This window comes from Raphanus sativus, unplaced genomic scaffold (genome assembly GCF_000801105.2).
Source record: "Raphanus sativus cultivar WK10039 unplaced genomic scaffold, ASM80110v3 Scaffold0235, whole genome shotgun sequence".
NCBI lineage: Eukaryota > Viridiplantae > Streptophyta > Magnoliopsida > Brassicales > Brassicaceae > Raphanus > Raphanus sativus.
Window position 1 is genome coordinate 474 of NW_026615555.1, and position 19,618 is coordinate 20,091.

Sequence of the window (19,618 nt, forward strand, 5' to 3'; positions counted from 1 at the left end):
GAAGTAAAATCAAGGACATGCAGCTAATAGCATGCCATGTTTATTGCATGGTTGTTTAAATATTTAAGAGATAGTTCTTAATTTTTCTTAATTAAAAGTTAAGATACCGTTCTTATATTACGTATTTTAAAAACCCCAATTTAACCATGATGTATAGGAAACTGTCTGTCTTACTAAATTTCATAAGAAGTTTCAAGGCATGTCCTAGTGTGTCAGATAGATACTTTCTTCACTCTTGCATACTATATTAATTAATTAAGATTTCGATTACTGAAATCCATCGTGGTGATAAGCTAAGGAAGGAAAATTACCACTAGTGTTTTATAATAGATATAGTCCTCTAGACATTTTATTTGAAAAATAATTTGACATTTATCTTTTTATCATCACTTTTACTAAATAAATATGACATGATATACTAAAAATGATGAAACACCTAAAGGATAAAAGTGATATAGATAATTACATTTAATACTTATTTATATTTTTTGTAATTATTTTGAAATGACAGTAAATTATACATCATTATAAAAATAAATCAATTCAATAATGACGTAAATAACATAATAATAGAAATATAATAATATTTATAATTTTGAAATATTATGTATTTCTAGTTTTTATAACTATAAATTTTATTACTAAAATGATTTTCAATTTTTTCAATTGTTTTTTAAAATATAATTTTTAACGAAATATTATTAGCTTCTTTTATATATCAACAAATTTTAGAAATACTGTTTAGTTGTACTTTTTAATAATTATACAACTTTATATCAATTTTTATATTAATTTTATATATTATTTACACAGTTTATTAGGAAGAAAATGGACACAACTAATTTGACAGGAAAAAACTAATTGACGGTGGTAGATGACTTCGAGTTCGAATGATTAAACAAGACGACGACCAAAGAGGAAAGAGGAAACTAGTAAGAATTTTCAAGAAAACCATAATATGATTCTGACATATGCTATGCAATAGGGAACTACATCATCGTTCTGCTTGTGTTAGAATTATGCATCAATCAATTCAAATATGCAATAGATAGTTTTGGAAAAGATCACATGTTGTCCTTTCCATATTTATATATATATATAATTATATACATGTTGTTCCTTTCCATATTTATATATATATATATATTTTATATATATATATGGTTGTACTTATGGCAGCTGCAAAAGTATGTTTTCTCTAAATTTATATTAAATATTGTTTTAGATTTAAATTTTAAATTTTATTTTATTATTAACATTATTTTACATTTTCAATGTATATTTTAAACAATTTTCTATTTTTACTGTTTTATTTTAATCAGATATTAATAATAACACAAATAAAAACTATATCAAATAGGGATAAAATAGAAAATTTAGCAATTTTCTTAATTTATGTGCATAAATCTTAAACGATACTTATTATGAAAGATATAATATTAAAATCCATATATGTACTTGTGCAACTACAAAAGTCTATAATATTAAAAGTCAACCTTTTTATAATAATAATGCAAAAATATTAAAACAAAATAAATTTTATCAAAAAGTATATTTTAATTTTTGTTTTATGTGGTGTCATAAGTAATATATTTAACACTTGTAAATAGTTTAATTGTTTTGAAAAAAAAATTCTTTAAAAATTCAAAACAATAATTTTGGTCCATGGATCCATGAAAACCTTGAGTTATTGTTTTTATGTACTAAAATATTGTTAACATAGTTTTGTAAATAATATGTAGGAGTTGAATAATAAATAATATTTTATATAATATTTTTAAATTTTGATTTTCTATGTAGTATAATGTTAACTATTATAAAGCTACTCACTTTGTAAATTATTGAGTATATAATATATTGGGTGTAAACACTATACATAAAAACACCAAGATTTTGTGAATTTGTATTTTTATGCAGTTTTACTAGAAATAAAATCACACCATATTTAATTTTAGAATGGGACAATTGGTGAACTACCCATATAAATGACCAATATTTGCATTGTCTATGGATGGACGTTTCAACTTCATATGACACAATCTTGCTTTTCGTTTGACCGAAATATCCTCTTTCTCTCTTATTCTCATGTGGTCTTTTTTCTCTGACACTCTCTGGCTCTCTGCACATTGCAATCCTTGTTCCCCTCACAATATTCTTTTGCTTTCTATTTTAAACTTTTATTATTATTATTTTCCTATAGATTTGAAACTTTATTTTTTATTCAATTTCTTCGCACTCTCTTTTCATATCTCATCTCTTTATTTGTTATAGTTTTTTTTTTTTTTTTCATTCTTGCCATTTACAATATTAATCCATAAATAAACGGGAAAATTAATCACTAAACATGTTACAAAATATATTAGAGAGTTAGCAAATTTTGAAAAAAAATACAAAAATTTGTTAACATGTTACAAAATATGTTAGCGAATTAACAAAGATTGTAACATGATACAAAATTTGTTAACATGTTACAAAATATGTTAGCGAGTTAACAAAGATTGTAACATGATACAAAATTTGTCAACTGTAAAATAACATCAACTATAATCTCGCTAACATGGTACACAATTTGTTAACATTAAAATAACATCATTTTTTACTAAGTTTATGATAGAACTACATTATAATTCATCAATAATTTGACCACCAACATTTTTACAATATGTTTGCCGAGTTAACAAAATTATAACAAGATACAAAATTTGTTAACATGTTAAAAATTTGGTAATATGTTACGAATATATGTTAGTGAGTTAACAAATTTTGTAATATGCTACAAGATTTGTTAACATTAAAATAACATTATCTATAAAATGCATAAACTTATTTCAATTTAGACAATCATAGTGAGAATTTTACTAGAAGATCACGTATGAACTTGTGTGACTTATACATCAAATTCCTAAGTGTTGAGGTAAAATAGAACAAAAGAGGCAAAATTTGAAGACCAGCCATAGTTGGTCATCAAGCTTTTTCAACCACCTGTTCGGGTGAGGCTGATTTGGAGGACGACGAAGGCTGAGCTCGAGCCATCGACGCATACATCGCGCTGTCCGCAGGTGAAAAAGAAGCCCAAACGCAGTGGCTAGTCTCGATTTTTAAATAAAAAAAAATCACAAAAAAATCAACACTGTAAATGTTTTAATGAACATGTCTCTAAAAAAAATTGAATCCTTATATGAAATAGATGGTAAAATCAAAAGTGAAATGAGTGTGAAATATTAAAAATTGTTTCGTATGTGAAGAAAAAAAGAAAAAAAAAAAAGAGATGAAACAAGACATGAAAGAAAACGAGAAGAAAACTCATAAGAATAAGAAGGTGATCATTTGTCATTCCAAACAGTAGATGCAAGTGGAATTGCAGGCTTTATGCCAGACCTAATGCCATGTAGGTAATATAGGAATAGGGGTGTTTTTGGTCTCCGGAAACAGTGAATCTTTTAGAGAGGTAAGTTTCCAATTGGAGCCTCTCGTATAGGCATAAATGCAAATTTTCCCTTTTAGAATCCAGTTAAAACAGATGTAGTCCCCCATGAATATATATAATTTTTGAACGCCACATGTGAAATATATAAGAGAGAGGAAAAACACGACGTCTAAATCACATTTGTTTAGTGGTAAAGTTGGTATTTTGTACCTTAATAACCCAGTTTCCAAACTATGGATCAGTAAAAATTGATTTTTTCATTCAAAAAAAAAAAAAAACATGACACAACCATACCCACACTAACATGGAAGGGAAGATCCTCCGGCGTCATCAAACACAGTTAAGCTTTGATTTAGGTCAATGAGTGCATTAGTGAAGCTTCTCCTGTTCTCCCCACCACTTTGTGGCGATTAACCATCCATGTTACTATAATCAAAAGAATTATAATTATATTTACATACAAATGTAAACAAAGTTCTCTTTAATTGAAGAAAATATATAATCTCAATCAAATACTATATTACAGGCTTTCTCTAGATCGACCCTGATGCAAATCCACACCTATTACTCGATTACACTCCTGGAATCGTCGAAAGATTTAGGATGGAAGATTTTCCCAAACAAGAATAACTTTTGATTCTACTGAACTGAACTCAAAACCAACTTTGATCAATCACTCCAAAATCAATTTCGTATGTCACTTTATAAATGCCTTTCATCGCATGGGCATTAATAGCATGTGGAAGGTAATGTGTCATTTGCATTGGGATTAGGTTTAGGAATTCTGTTTACGATTTGGTTCATTCGATTTTTTTTTTTTGTTTTTGAATTTTTGTTTTTAGATATATAGAACTGTTTAGTTATTTATGAAAATCAGTTGATTTTGTTACTTTGGTGTTTCTAGTTAGGATCACAATGTCAGAAATTAACTAAATTTCCATAAACCGAATTAGAACTTAAACGGCATATAAATCAAGAATCAAAAACCAAACTTGAACTGATAAAGTTTCTAGTTCCAATTCGATCTCAGTTTCACTTTCGATTTGATTCGATTCAAATTCGGTTTTCAATTCCTGATTTATTTTCCATGCCTAATTAGGATCGTATAGCAAACCACAGTACCATCTTGTTTGTGATTCAAAATCAGAACTAGTATGATACTAGAAAGAAATATTAAAAAAGAATTAACAAGATTTAAGAACCTAAATCTTGATCCAAAACCAGAACTAATATGATACTACAAATTTAAGAAACTTGATCAAAAGAATTAACGAAATTTATATAAACAGAGAAATATCCTCTAAACACTGCTCTCTCTCTCTCTCTCTAAAAGTCAATGATCAAGCTTGGGGATCATATCAAGTACAAACAGAAAACAATATTAACAATACAACATCCGATTTTTAACACTTGAGCTGATAAAACAGAGAATGCTCTCTGTTCTGTTCCAAAAAAAAAAAACTGATTGCCAAATGAGCTTCTTCTAGTACACGCTGGCTTCTGTTCTGCAGAGATTTTAGCTCTTTCAGATTTGATCGCCCTTAGGCCACAGTTTGGTTTATGAGTGTCTAGACGCGTCCTCATGCAACTGGGTAGTCCTCACATTAGGATCATCCTGTCACAGTAAATGACATGTTTCCATGAACAGAGATTGACCAGTAGTAGTAGATCCGAACATGAAAAAAAAAGAGAGAGATAAATATGTAATTAGAATGAAAATTTACCCGGATATCGTAAGGAAAGTTGGGAGGACGGAAGAAATCTACTCCCTAAGAAAGAACAAAGTAGAGAATGATCAAATTTAAATTGGTAAAAGATTTTTAACAAGGCTCTTGAAAGAGAAAGAGCCAAGAATAAGTAAGGTACCTGTCCATGGATGCCTGGCTGAGCAGTGTAGTAACCGTCGTAGCTTGGTGCTATTGAGTTCAACTGTCGCTACAGAAAACCAGTTGGGATTTTTCTTTAAAAATCCAAAGTTAATGATCCAAAATAAAAAGAGCAGAAACTAGTTACACAGATAGGTGTTGATGGTCGGATTTTTCATACCAATCCTTGAATTGTTTGTTGATTCCCATAGAAGTTATCGCGATTTGCCCCACCCATTAAGTCCAGCTGAACCTGTAAACACACATAATCACACCACAAACTGCATACACATATAAGAGAATAGATAACATTTGTTTTGTGTGCATAGTTTACCATATTTTGCACACTCTGCTGTGCTCCGTAATAACCTTCAATGCCAACTGTCCTTGGATTCAACTTATCCTGCACACACAAATTATCAAATACTTAGGGGACTTTAGTTTAACAGGTGATTGATACGACATATCAACAAAAGGACAGACCATCTGTTGCAAGCTCTCTGGCGCTGCAACTGGCGGCATAACCTCCTGCTCTGAGTTCACCTGCAAATCCGTGGTCAGGATCATAAAACTCCCAACTTGTATTGCAAGCAGAGATTTTAAAACAAGAAAGCTACTTTTCTCTTCTTCGTTGGATTCTTTTTCTTGCTCGCCTTGCCTCCTGCGCCTCTGCTCTGGTTATCCTCCTCCACAGAAACCAGACCTTGAGTTGGTGAGCTGACCACATCTGGAACACTTCTCCCGGAAGTATTAACACCAGCACAGTTTCTCAAAGCTTCTTCAACCGCAAGGAACGCAACGTTGTAACTCTCCTGAGAGCATGACGCCTCTTCGCTCAGCTTCAACGCTCTCTGGCATAAGTCGTTGTACCGCTGCAGCCTCGTCTGCAACTGCTGAGGCGGCTCTCCTGATGAAAACTGCCGGCTCTTCGCGTCTTTCGTCCACCGTTTCAGTACGTACTGCGAGGGGATGGAAGAGAGATGACAGCACTGAAGAACGTTGAGCGTGTGTCTGCATAGATAGCCTTTATACTCAAACAACCGACAGATGCAAAAGACTTCCGCCTTGGCCTGGTTCCATGTCACAACAAACTCCTGGCTGTTCTCGAAATCCTGAACTCTAAAAGTAGAGCACGTCGCGTCTCGGTTCTCCTCCCTCGGACTACACGCGATCGCGCCCAAAACTTCCACCTGGAACTTCTTGAACACGGCGGGAGTGTAGACTTCGGAGACACTCTTCTCAAACGGTGACGGAGACTTCAACGTCGGCTGCTTGTTCCACGTCTCGGACTCAGCCTTGGCTTCTTCCTCGAATCTATCTTGCAGAATCGTATCGTATAGTTTCACAAACTCTTGTACGCTGGTCTTCTTGTGCAAGTACTTGTCTAAGAAAGCGTTGACACTGTCAGCTCTCTGAGGTGTGGACATCCCCGCCAAAAGAACATCACTCATGTAGGTCGGCGCCCATTTCCTCCGGTCTTCGTATAAAGACTGCATCGACTGATCTTCCTTGAGGCCGAACTTAGCAAGAATCTTCCACCATCTCCTCGCAAAGTCTTCCTCCTTCCATGACTTATAAACACACTTCTCGAACTTCTGCGTAAAATCTTCCTTGTGACCGAGATTCTCAGAGACCTTACTCAGCACATGCCAAAGGAAAAAGCAATGCCGAGTGTTAGGGAAGACTACAGACACAACAGAGTTCATTACAGAATCTTGCTCAGTGATCAAAACCTTCGGAGCTTGTCCACCCATCGCCTTCAGCCAAGTCTCCATCAACCAAGAGAAGGTAACCGCACTCTCGTCGGATAGCAAAGCACATCCAAGAACCATATACTGATAATGCTGATTCACACCGACGAAAATAGCAAGCGGCGTCTTGTACTTGCTTCTCACGTAAGTCGTGTCTAAAGAAACAACATCACAAAAACTAACATAACCGCCCCTGCTCTTCGCATCAACCCAAAACACATTCTTCACACGCTGGTCATCTCCGAGATCCACCGCGTAATAAAAGTTCGAACTCAAACCCTGCATCCTCTCCAAGAACTCAAGCAGAGTCTTGAAATCCCCTGTCTCAACTCCCGACCGACCTTTCTCGTGAGAACTCTTCGCATCACAGAGCTTATACTCAGCGAACTGCTTAGCCATAGCAGCGTATATCCTCCTCGCCTGCTCAGTCACAGCCTGAGCTGGCACAAGCTCGTGGTTATGCTCCCTGACAAAGCTGTGAACCACCCATTTCCCGTTAGACCGTCTCTTAACATGCATGCTAGCTTTACAATCAGTCTTCGCGCAAGCCCTCCTCCCACCACCACCACCAGACATATTATGATGGTCCTGCTTGTTGCTGCTCTGCCTAGCTCGCGGACGGTTAAAAGACTTGTTATCGTACTCTCTCTTGGTACCGTACCTAGAGCAAGCGAACTTAGCGTCTATAAACTCCCTAGTGGTCTTGGACCTGCGACTGTTCTGTATCGCCGTGTTGAACCCTATGGCACGTGAGTACTCTTGGTAGAAGGCGTAGGCTTCGCCGTGTGAATCGAACTCCATGCCGTTGAGCGGCTCAAGTTTATACTTTCTGTGTAGTCGACCAACTCAGAGGTTGTGACACCCATAACGACATCGTCCTCCTCGATCTTACTACCAATGTCTGAATTGTGCAAGACATTGTTGTTGTCATCTTCTTTGCAGAGTTCACCTGAGTGTAGATGAAGATCTATGTCCATGGCAAAGCTACTGTGACAATTTGCGTTTAGTTTAGGTCAAAATTACATTTGTTTCTAAAATAAAGTAGTGATTCGTTATTATTACATAATCAAGGCATGTTTTTTTTTGATACAGAATCTAATTGCGGATTTAATCGAGACGACGAGAGCGGTTCACTGTGAGAAAATGAGATGGAGTTACCTTCGTACGGAGGAGAAGAGAAGTGGAGGTTGGAGAAACAAGGCGGAGAATCGGAAACCACCAATCTGAAATCTCGTTGCGAGGAGGAGGAGGCACGCGCTGATCGGTGCGAGTTGGGGTTTTCGATCTGCGAATGATAAGGGAGAGAAGAGATAAATCGAGTGACGTTCACGCGATCTGAGGAAGCGAGTGGTCGGAGGAGGAGGAGGCACGATTGCTTCTGTTTTTCTTTGGTTTCTAGGGTTTTTTTTCTGTCTAAAAGCAGCACCATGTTTGGTGTGGTGGGTATGGTGCCAATTTATTAAGCTGTGCCGGATAAGCGGATTAGATAATACGACATCGTTTAACTATTTATTAGGTGATGCGTGCATTAGATAATACGACATCGTTTCACTATTTATTAAGCTGTATTGGATAAACAGATTAGATAATACGACATCGTTTAACTATTTATTAGGCGGTGCATGTATTTGATAATACAACATTGTTTAACTGTAGTTTGTAGCTGAAAAATGTTACCTTATATAATAAATTCGGTTAATATATAACAAATATTGTTTAAATGGTGATATCTAGTAAATATGATATGTATATTGTTTTTTTAGAAATAATTTATTTTGTATTGCGGACAAAAAAACTAGATAATACAGTTAAATATCATTTGTATAAAAAGTATATTGTGTAACAAATTCAGTTATTATAAAATAAGTAATGTTGAATATTGTTTGAATGGTGACATATAGCAAAATATATTGTGTTATACTTATTATTATACTTCAACTAATTATTTCAATATTATTAGTCTAAATAAGTAATAACATTCTTGTGGTTACATTCTACCATGAGAGATATGAATGTAAGTTATGGGCAATCATAAACTACAACCACTTTGTTTAAATGGAATGTTTCCCAAAAAAAATGAGTAAAATATAATTAGAGATTGATTCGTGCATCTGTACGGATATTTTTTTAGTAAAATATACATATGAAACTTTTGATAATAAAAAAATGAATGGTTGTACAAACATGTGTCTCTATGGATGTTTGTTTGATTTGTGATATATAACATTTATGATAGATCAATAACAAATTAATAAAAGTTACATTTTATGTATTATACGTTTGATCCATAAAACTTGTATAAATTAGTTTTACACACACACGCATATATACACACACGTAAAGTAAAATATATATTTGAAATAAAGACAAAACAAAATTTAGACTTTAGACATTTTGGATATAGAACTTGTGACATTCACTTTAAATAACTTTGAAATTTTTATTTGTATTGAAAACGAGAGAAACCATATAATTTATATATTTCATATGTTTCAGAATGTAAGTTGTTTAGATAAAAACAATAATATTAAGAAATGATTTTAAGTATCATTTAATATATAATTCAACTAATTACAAAACTTATTTAATTTAGTTGGTCATAATATATTTAATAAATATAATATTTACATTGAACTTTTAACTATTTCTATTTTAAACAATAAAACACTTTGAAACGTAAAAGTCGATGACAAACAAAAACACTTTGAAACAACTTATATTAGGAAAAACAAATAATTTAATAACTAAAATAGATAAAATATAATAAATTTAATATGAGAACAAATTAAATGTATTTATTTAATTAGTGAATTGTTGAAAGTAAAACTAAATTTCACTTTAGTTACATAAACTCATTTAGAGAAATATAACTTTTCTAGCGAATATGCAAGTTAAATCTCGTTTATCTAATTTTAGACCAAATAATTTTTTTAAGAGTAAATAGTTAATATTTAACGGTAAACCTTAAAGAAACTTGAAAAACATAATTAGATTTAAATAACTAAATTTCACTTTAGTTATATAAACTCATATATATATATATATATATATATATATATATATTCTTTTCTAGCGAATATGCAAGTTAAATCTCGTTTAACTAATTTTAGGACAAAATACTAAAAGAAGTTGGATATTAGGGATTTGCCTAACACAGTAAAACTTTGAGGGAAAAAGTGATGATGGAGTGAGCAAAATTGTGGGGAAAAACTGGATTTATGGTAGATCACTAAATATGGTAAATTGTATAGGTATAGAGTGCAAATACGATAAAAATTGAAAATAAAAAATAATTAGATTTAAACTAATTTTAAATAATTATAAAATATCATAAAACATCAGTAGTTTACACAGTCAAAAGTTTTGAATGGTAAATGCATAATAACTATGATGCGATTCTAGTAGTAATGAAAAATATGAATATATATATATATATGTATGTATACAGAATTTTGTGTTAATATCAGTTGTGATGTAGTGTGGATAAAAAATAGAGCTTTTTACACCAATCGTAATTTTAATTATTAAAATGGATAAACCAATTCGGCACAAACATTCAAAGTTTCAAACCATTCTACTCTACTGTGTTCCATTATTTCCCCACGGCGCACGCGTTGCGCGTGCCAATACTTCCTTGGTAATTTAGATGAAGCGTGACTAATGGCATCATGAATAATATATAGTCTAACAGACTTAGCCTTTTAATGGTTGGTCCATGAACGGTTAAGATTGTACTTTTGTTTAAATTATTTAAACAACAAAAACTACATATGGATTTCCCAAACATATCTTCTTATGGGCATTTGTACAGTCAATAGCATATATTTAGTTTGTATTGCATATATATCTATAGAACAGTTTAAACGAACTCGAATTAAGAACTCGAAAACTTACAGTATTTAGAGCATTCTAGAACTCTACTATTTATTTGAGAATTATGGAAATTTATAATATCTTTCTTTATAATTTTTTTTCAGTTTTATTTACGATATGCTTTTTCTTAAAAGAACTTTGTAACTAACAAAATTTAGTTTATATTTTGAGTTTTTCAAAATATACATATAGAAACATATATTTACAATATGTTTAAAACTATTATGTTAATAAAATATATAATTATTATGTACAATGAAAAGTTTTGTTTTTTCTATAAAAATTTACATTTAACAATTTTATTTGTTTCTTACATATCACTCCACTAAAAATAAAATTTATAATTCATACATTTTAATGTCAAAAGTTTACATTTAGCAAAAAAAAAAATTCAAAAGTTTACCGCTAAAATTTCTCGAAGATTTCCACTTACAAAAATTAAAAGTAGCTAATTTAAGATATAAAAAATATTAAAATGCCACAGAGTCATTTTGTATAATCTATTATATAATGGGGCAGTTGAGGCTCTCCCTTGCTGCCACATCAGCGTTTTTGTGGGCCCCACTCACCTTTATTTATTTTATTTTTTTCTGAAAACGTGTTTCTTATAGGTTCATTATGGTTTTAATGGGCTTCGACTTCCTGGGCTTCGACTTTGGCGACTTTGGTGTGCGCCGTCAGAAATCAGGTCACCCGTTGCCTTCTTTGTCATCCTTCTTTTCAGTCGATTCCTCTTCCGACATTTGGTTTTATTTCTCGATCTTAGTGACTCTACGCCCGATCTCTGCCGACGTCGCGATTTCTCTTCCTCTAACGGATTCTCCATCCTCCTATATATCCATGTCGTCTATGGTGAATTTTATTTGTTTCTGAACTTTACTTCTCTGCTTTTCCCCTTCGTTTACGTCTCTAAACTCCGGTGTGAAAATGGCTTCATCAGGTGCTCACACTGCCGTCGCCTACTCCACATTCAACACTCTTCGTCTAGGCAGATCTGCTCAGACCGTCGGTCGTCTCATCGGATTCTGGGACGGAGAGTTTATGAGGATAACGCTTCTCCTCCTCGATGAACAGGTTCATATTGTTTATAATTTTTTTTTTGGTTTTTTTTTAAACAAGCTTTTAGTTTCTGTAATTTTTTTTTACTCGAACAAGCTTTTCGTTTCTTCATATATGAAAAACGATAAATTTATAATCATCTTTTATTTTACTGCAGATGCTGTGAGTGAAATACACTCTGTGCAGGGGTCCGATCTCAAGAACAATGCAGCTACCACCAGAACGGTACGTTATCTCTGACTCTTTCAAAATATAGTTAGGATATCAAGTTGTGTAACATCTATGTAGAGCTTCATAATGTCTTCATGTTAGCTTTAGCCTTGAACATGACTCCAACCTACTGTTGATAGTTGATTAATTGATTGTTGCGTTTTGCTTCTAAAATTAGTTTACAGTGTCTACTTATTGTTTCCACGACAGGAATGTAACTGTCTACCTATCTTTTTTTGGGAGACGAGATCGGTGTGAGGAATGTGCTGCAGCAGATGGTCCGGAGATTTCAGACGCTCAGAAGAAACGCAAGCTCCCCCGTGTGTGGGCGGAAATAACAAATCCTATCGGCCCGTCAAGCGTCTTATCTATCTTTTTTTTAAACTGCTACTAGCTTTGTTTCCCATTATCAACTTTTTATGGTTTTCCTTCTTCATTTTTCCTCTGTTCGGATAAATTATCTCTGTTTCAGAATATTAGTGAATCTTTGACGGGTTTTACTAGATTATAAACTTAGCAATGATTTATTATTTTACTTTTAAATTTAATCCACTGTAAAAGGAATGCTTGATACGCACGGGTTGCTGCTATTGAAACTCCTGACTAATGATTAACTGCAGAGTATATGCTTTAAAGACTAAATGCCTGCTCTGTTTTGTTTAGCGATTCTCAAAGACAAGGTCAGTGAAGATGACGTAGGGTTATGTATGTTTTTTAAAACTGCTACTAGCTTTGCTTCCCATCAAAAACTGTGGATGTTTATCCTTTATCGTCGGATATTTTATCTCTGTTTCTGAATATTACAGAAACTTTGACGGGTTTTACTTGAATCTAAGCTTAGTAGTGGTCTTTTATTTTATTTTTAAAATGTATTCAAGATAGATAAAATTGTCGGTATAAACTTCTAAAAGGTAATGCTTCGTACGTACGGCTTACTGCTTTAAAAACTATCACCAAATGGAAAAATGAAGAGTAATTCTTTGAAGAGTAAGTAGTTTTCTGATCTGTTGTTGCGATTTCAAATGTGGTTGATTTTGATTACAAACATGAGATACTCATTCATTAGTACAAACACAGACACTAGAAGCACGTAACACTGAATTTACTACTACACCCAATTTTAAAACTTTTTTTTTTTGCTAAAACCAATTTTTAAACTTAAGATCTAAAAATATCAACACATATAAACAAACAATTAAATACTGAAAAATTTAACTACTGAAAATAACAATTAAACATAATCAAAAACAGGAAATAAATAACAAACCGTTAACTCCAAAAACTACTGCCTCTAAATAATTGGTCCTTAACAAAAACGTAATTTTTTTTTTGGAAAATAACTCCAAATACCAACCGTCAATAGAACATATCTATAACACCATATCCTTTCACAAATAACACAGACATATTAACGAGCCACTTCTTTCTTATCATCTCTCACACCAAACAAAATCTTGGAGCAAGTCCACAACATTCCTTAATCAAGAGACTAACCCATATTTGACTAACTTTAATAAGAGAGCACAACAATATCTTCTCTACTAATCTTCAAGTTACTTTAATCATTATAGACTACAATCAAAATACTAAAGCAATAGATAACATCGATCTACTCATTACACACCTAGAGCGACGAAAATGATATATGCATTATCTGCATTCGAGAAGTATGACTATCTACATATATCAATTCAACTATCATTTTAGTATCAACCTAATCAAACTGTTTCACTTCCAATGATTCATTCATCAACATTATAGTTAACCCAAAAAAACAAATGTTAACGTAAAAAAATACAAATTCAGAAACACAAAACCACACAACGCATCGACAACATATCCAACCCCGCGCTTGCGCGGGGGCTATGCCACTAGTATTATTAGTCTACGAGTTAGTCCTCAACTCCTCATATAATATAACTGCGTCAGACTTAATTATGACTAAACCTGCCACAGTCAGAGAAAGACTGCCATTTTCTCAGTCGTGACGTGACTAAGAGTTTCGATTGTTCTTGTCGCTGCTACAGAAGCTATGGCGAGGAGACATGGCTGGCAACTTCCCGCTGACACTCTTCAGGTAGTAGTACTCCACTGAAATGAATCGGACTCACTTCTGCATGTTTCGATCGACGATAGTTACTAGTTCGATGATTTTGGTTGTCAGGTGATTGGTGTTACCGTGTTTTGCTTGTTGGTGGTCGCTTACTATGCTTTCTTCGCTCCTTTCGCCGGAGGACGCGTTTGGGAACACGTTTTGATCGGTGTCTACTCTCCGGTGGTATGTTCAAGCTTTATACTTCCATAAAGCTCTTCTTGTGTGTTTGATGGATTATGCGTATCTGCAGGCTCTTCTTGTATTCGTTCTCTATGTTCGGTGTACTTCTATTAATCCTGCAGATATGTCGATATTTGACTTGCCTCATCCCTTATCGGCCAGAGATATCTCCAGGGACTTTAATGAAACTGGCAGTCAGTTGCGGTCTTGTCCTAGTTCAGGTGTCTCAATGAGTTCTACCTTAGCAATAAACTCTAGTGTCAGAGGTTCTGTGGGAGATGATGAAAGAGTGGACTCGGTTACTAGAAAATCTTGCTATAATCCTCTGGCTATCCTCTGTTGTGCGTTTGTTCTTGATGACTGCTGGAAACAGGAAGAAGAACAGGGAAATAGCAGAGTGGGTTTATATTGTAGGTTTTGCAATTCTGAGGTATATTAATAGTAATAATAATAACATAGTTACAAGATTCAGAAAGATACATCAAGTCCCTATTGTTGTGTATGTACGTATGCTCTTTAGACTTTAGATGTGTAAGTAAGACTTGTTGTTCTGAGTCACAGGTACATAAATCCAGCAAGCATTGTAGGAGCTGTGACAAATGTGTTGTTGGGTTCGATCACCATTGCAAGGTAAAACTTTCTATCTGATGTTCTTTTCTTCTTGCAGCTAGGTTACTAACTCTTGTCTTGGGGGAATTAAATGGATGATGATACAGTGGCTTAACAATTGTGTCGGCCGCAAAAACTACATGAGTTTTGTATCGCTGATGACTGCCACCCTTCTTTGGGTATGTAATTAAGCTTTCTTAATGAACATATTTTTCTTTTCACTTAAACCGTTAATAATAGATATATGTTATACTTTTCAACCTCATCAGCTCATTATTGAAGCAGCAGTGGGAGTTGCAGTGATTGTGCGTGTATTTGCTGATAAGAAGAGAATGGAGACAGAAATTGTCAATAGACTCGGAAGCGGCTTCTCTCGAGCACCTCTTGCGGCAGTTGTTGTAAGCATTCGTTGCTTTTTGGCATAATTGATAATATATAACAAGCTCCTGTGGTGTTTTGTTCCTAATGTTTGTCTCTCTGGCAAGCTATGTTAAGGGTGTTTGCACTGTTGTTACCATTCCGGCATGTTATCATCTGAGCCATCTTCTCTTTTTCCACACGTTGCTCATTAAAAAGGTGCTCTAGAAGCTATGTTTATTATGTTGTTTATAGTTTTTGCTGATGGCAATGTTCCAATATAATCAATGTGAGCGTTGTCTTTTTCTTATCCGGGTAGGGACTTACAACATATGATTATTTACTGGCAATGAGAGCCATGAGCGAAGCTCCAGCTGGAGTATCTGTTGACGAGGAGATTCAGAGTGTGCTCTACTCTCCAACCGGGTCCGCCACAACCGGCTTTAGTGGTGGAAGCTCTCTCGGTCTATCATACAAAAAGGGAGTCTGGTGCACTCCACCTAGAGTGTTTGATAATCAGGTAAACTCCAAAGAGTATATCATCTATGGAATCAGTCCCTATATGTAACCTTTAAAGGTGGAGGTTCATGTATTGGACTTACACCAGTTCAACACTTGTTATTTCTATTTCAGGATGAAGTCATTCCCCAACTAGACTCTCACATGGTCCCGTCAACCGTGGATCCAGATGCAGCAGAGAAAGGCATCAAGGCTCCCAAAAGACCAGTCAGACGTAGTGCATGGAAGCTAGCGAAGCTGGACGCAAATGAAGCTGCAAGGGCAGCTGCTAGAGCCAGAGCATCTTCATCTGTCCTAAGACCAATAGACAATCCCCATTTACCTGATTATGAACTTAGTTCCATTGGCACGGTTAGTGTCATAAGCACAGATGCACAAGTGGCTGCAAGGAAAGAGATACGGAACAATGATTTAAAGTCATCTCTCTCTAGAAACTCGCTTGCTGCACCAAGTCAAAGTAGTCCAAGACATGTTCATGAAGAGTCAGTCAAACTTGCTCCTCTCCCTCAATATTCTACAGTAAGTGGACATCGCTTCTCTGCAACAACAACACATCACATGCACAGAGGACACTTGTTTCTCTCTGCTCCTTCAACTTCTCTTCCGAGAGATGTGAGAAAGACATCATCAGTTGTTTGGGATCCTGAAGCCGGGAGATACGTTTCATCAGCTCTTGTAACGACAATGCCTGAAGTCCGCAGTAGGAATCCAAGAACCATTCTTCCACCTCAAGATCCATCTTCTGTATCATCAGCGCTAAAGGCTCATCTTCCTCTTCTGCAGCAAGGCGAGAGAAGACTGGTATATACAGGTGACTCTATCTTCTTTGGAGGACCTCTGGTTAATATACCGACAAGAAATAACCAGAGAAGTGAAGGGGGCTTAGTAAGAGAAAGACAAGAAAGATTGGCATCGACACTTCATCATCAAGATGCAAGATACATAAGAGATTCCACCTCACACCAGCTTCCAGTGTTTGCCCCTGCACTTTGATGTATCTTTCACTTTGCTGAGAGATCATCAGCTATGTAATAACTTATTATGATAGTGTAATTACTCTTTTTAAAAAATTAATACTTATACAAAATAACGTACTATATATATATATATATATATATATACACACATTGGCAAGAGCCTGATCAGCACGGTTCATTCTCCCATGTTTTTGTGTGTTCTCTTTATCAGAGAAGCTGTGTATGTACAGGGACGAGGGGAGAGGGACTTGAGGTGACGATTCACATATATTCTAGCAAAGGGCTCTATGGAAGCCTCTGTTTTATTGGGTCGGAGTTGCGTCTTCTCTGGTTTTGGGCAGAGTTGTCTTCAACTGCTACTTTTTGAGACGTTGGCGTGAGTTTTCCACTGACTGAGATCCTACTAATTGCGCATCCTCCATGAGGTAACTATCAAGAAACCGGTTCTCCCATGGACGGACAACCATCCATCTTTCCAACCAGTTCCATCCCCAGTTGTTTTTGTCAGGTTGAAAGCCATTGTACGCCGCAGATAACTGCCTAGTCCCTGCTTGCCACTACAAGAGCGCAACTTATATGTAAGAGAAAGAAAGATCCTTTTAAAGCCACAAAGAACAACAGCACCGGAAACTATCAAAAGGGTTGAGACTTGAGATAAGGTAAAGAAGATAAAAAAAATAAAGAAAGAAAATATCTATCATAGTGTTTGATTGAAGATTAGTCCCATGAGAATGAGACAGACTATTCAGGCATGTTATGAGTAAACTCTAAACAAATATTTCTTAATAGCATAGAGGTTGTGAAGTAAACCTGGTGAGTCAAAGCATAAGCCATAGCCCTCTCACGCTTAGCTGCAGCTTCCTGCCTCTTTATCAGCTTTGCTTGGATCTGTTCAACAGAACCAATGCTATCGCACCAACCTTCCTGAGAGTTGAAGATGATGATAACACACAGTTAACATGACCGTAGTTCTTCTCAAGAAAAATAACTGAGACAAGTAGGTGACATGTCACCTCAATTTCTCGAACTCGGGCTTCATCTGCTAGCTGTTGCTGTAGTTTCTGACGCGTTTCACTCTCCAAGGCGAGGCGAACACGTCTAGCCCGTACACGAGCCTGGACTCTCACTAACGCTTGCATGCACCGAAGCGTCGCAGCTGCTTGTTTTCTCACAGCGTGTCCTCTAACAAGAGCTTGAAGTCTAACCAATCCCTTCAACGCTCGTAAAGCTCTTCTAGCCTGAGAAAACGTACAATCTCTTTCTCAGTATAGTGAAAAAGCCATAGAGTAGAAGTGAAAAGGGTAATAGCAAATGACAACAACACAAACGAAAATATTCAAAAAAAAAAAAAAAACAACACAAACGAGGCGAAAACACATACCAGAAAGCCTCGAAAAGCTGTTTGAATGCGTGTTGCAGCATAATGTTCCTTACTTTGCTCTTTATATGATTGTAGTGAAGTTGAAGTAGAGACTCCAGTATCATCTATCACACTATGCGCATATGAATCTTCAAATCCATCTTCATGAAGCTGCTTCTCAGCATCTAAATCAACTGAATGTTTTCTCCTAAACCGGCTTTTGCTTGCAACCTTCACCTTAACCAATTCAACAAACATTATATGCAACAAATACAAAAAAATAAATGGAGGTTATAGACAATATTTAAACCAAGATAGGCATCATATCAGTGTGAGAGCATATTACATGATCATCCTTGTTAGAAGACCTTGACTTATTGAAACTAACCAATGCTTTAATCCATCTCCCAGAAGCACCCATTGTATCACCAAGCTGAGAACAACAACAACCTGCAGGATTGCATTTTACCAACTGAATTACTTAAAAAGAAACAAACTTTCTTTCTGGGTTTTGATCAGTAAGCAAATTTAAAAGCAACAGTTACAACAACAACTATTTATAGGAAGAAATAAGGAAGCTTTGTAATCAAAAGAGGACAACTGATCAAGGAACAGAGGAGAAGAAGCAAAGTTAGAAACTTTACCGGCGGTGTGTGAGTGACTGAGTGATCTTTCTTCACTCTTCAGTCACTGATCTTCTATCTCTTTAACTCTCAAGTATGTGAAGGATTATTACAGATAGGACTTGACTTGTCAAAAAAAATGATTCTTTTTTTTTTTTATCGTTTTCCCTCTCCTCTCTTCAGATACGAATGCATGAATGAATGATTGCAAGCAGTCGTGAGGTGCTACATTGCGCCGTGGTAAAACGGCAAGCAGTTTACTTTTCAGATATTTATTTTTTTTGTCAGCGATTTTTGTATGTTTAATGCATGCATTTATACTATATAAACAATAATAATAATTGAATGAGAAAGGTGTTAATCTGATGTGACCTGTTGTTGTCATCTGAGATATGAATGTGACTCATTTGTAGTGAAAGTAGTAATTATGGTTCAATCCGTAATCTTTTGGTGCATATGTTAAAGAAGGTAACCAATCACTACAGTTTATCCTTTACCTCTCCACCGTATGAAATCATAATTAATTTTCTCGTACTAACTTTATTTTATATAATGTAACCAAATTTGAAATGTACTTATATAATTTATCTACCAGTTGGCCTAGTTGGTGCGTTATATGATGGCTGCCAAAATTAAATTTTGTGTGAACAAAAAACACTAAAATAATGTAAAACAATAATGACTCAATGACACGTCATAGTTCAAAATCAAAT

At 34.8% G+C, this 19,618-nt stretch overlaps 3 protein-coding genes across 3 annotated transcripts; 1 reads left to right on the forward strand and 2 right to left on the reverse strand.

Moving 5' to 3' along the window:
- Window positions 1-4,734: 4,734 nt before the first annotated feature.
- On the reverse strand, window positions 4,735-8,431 carry LOC130501627 (protein FAR-RED ELONGATED HYPOCOTYL 3-like). The gene is given in 9 exon segments (XM_056996468.1): window positions 4,735-5,042; window positions 5,152-5,196; window positions 5,294-5,362; window positions 5,474-5,545; window positions 5,627-5,695; window positions 5,776-5,835; window positions 5,910-7,861; window positions 7,864-8,030; window positions 8,202-8,431. Coding segments are annotated over 8 exon segments (2,481 nt in total). The 5' UTR covers window positions 8,021-8,030; window positions 8,202-8,431; the 3' UTR covers window positions 4,735-4,985.
- Window positions 8,432-11,220: 2,789 nt separating this feature from the next.
- LOC108833500 (probable protein S-acyltransferase 20) lies at window positions 11,221-16,938 on the forward strand. The gene is given in 13 exon segments (XM_056996467.1): window positions 11,221-11,768; window positions 11,857-11,990; window positions 12,133-12,200; window positions 12,396-14,262; window positions 14,350-14,470; window positions 14,473-14,502; window positions 14,505-14,890; window positions 15,022-15,090; window positions 15,177-15,248; window positions 15,339-15,467; window positions 15,565-15,645; window positions 15,746-15,946; window positions 16,060-16,938. Coding segments are annotated over 10 exon segments (2,013 nt in total). The 5' UTR covers window positions 11,221-11,768; window positions 11,857-11,990; window positions 12,133-12,200; window positions 12,396-14,217.
- A 32-nt stretch (window positions 16,939-16,970) lies between these two features.
- Window positions 16,971-19,157, reverse strand: LOC108833501 (protein IQ-DOMAIN 5). Its single transcript, XM_018606920.2, has 6 exons — window positions 18,927-19,157; window positions 18,629-18,732; window positions 18,304-18,519; window positions 17,936-18,160; window positions 17,733-17,846; window positions 16,971-17,479 (listed from the first exon to the last, which is right to left on the reverse strand). The coding sequence occupies exons 2-6, from the start codon at window positions 18,701-18,703 to the stop codon at window positions 17,279-17,281; spliced, it is 831 nt and encodes a 276-aa protein (XP_018462422.1). The 5' UTR covers window positions 18,704-18,732; window positions 18,927-19,157; the 3' UTR covers window positions 16,971-17,278.
- Between the last annotated feature and the right edge of the window lie 461 nt (window positions 19,158-19,618).

Bases quoted from the DNA above. Each gene is read 5' to 3' on its own strand.
- LOC108833501 (XM_018606920.2), bottom strand. From the start codon at position 18,703: ATGGGTGCTTCTGGGAGATGGATTAAAGCATTGGTTAGTTTCAATAAG. The intron at 18,520-18,628 runs GTAATATGCTCT...GAATTGGTTAAG, and splicing joins CTTCTAACAAGGATGATCAT to GTGAAGGTTGCAAGCAAAAG. The intron at 18,161-18,303 runs GTATGTGTTTTC...ACGTTTTCTCAG, and splicing joins CAGCTTTTCGAGGCTTTCTG to GCTAGAAGAGCTTTACGAGC.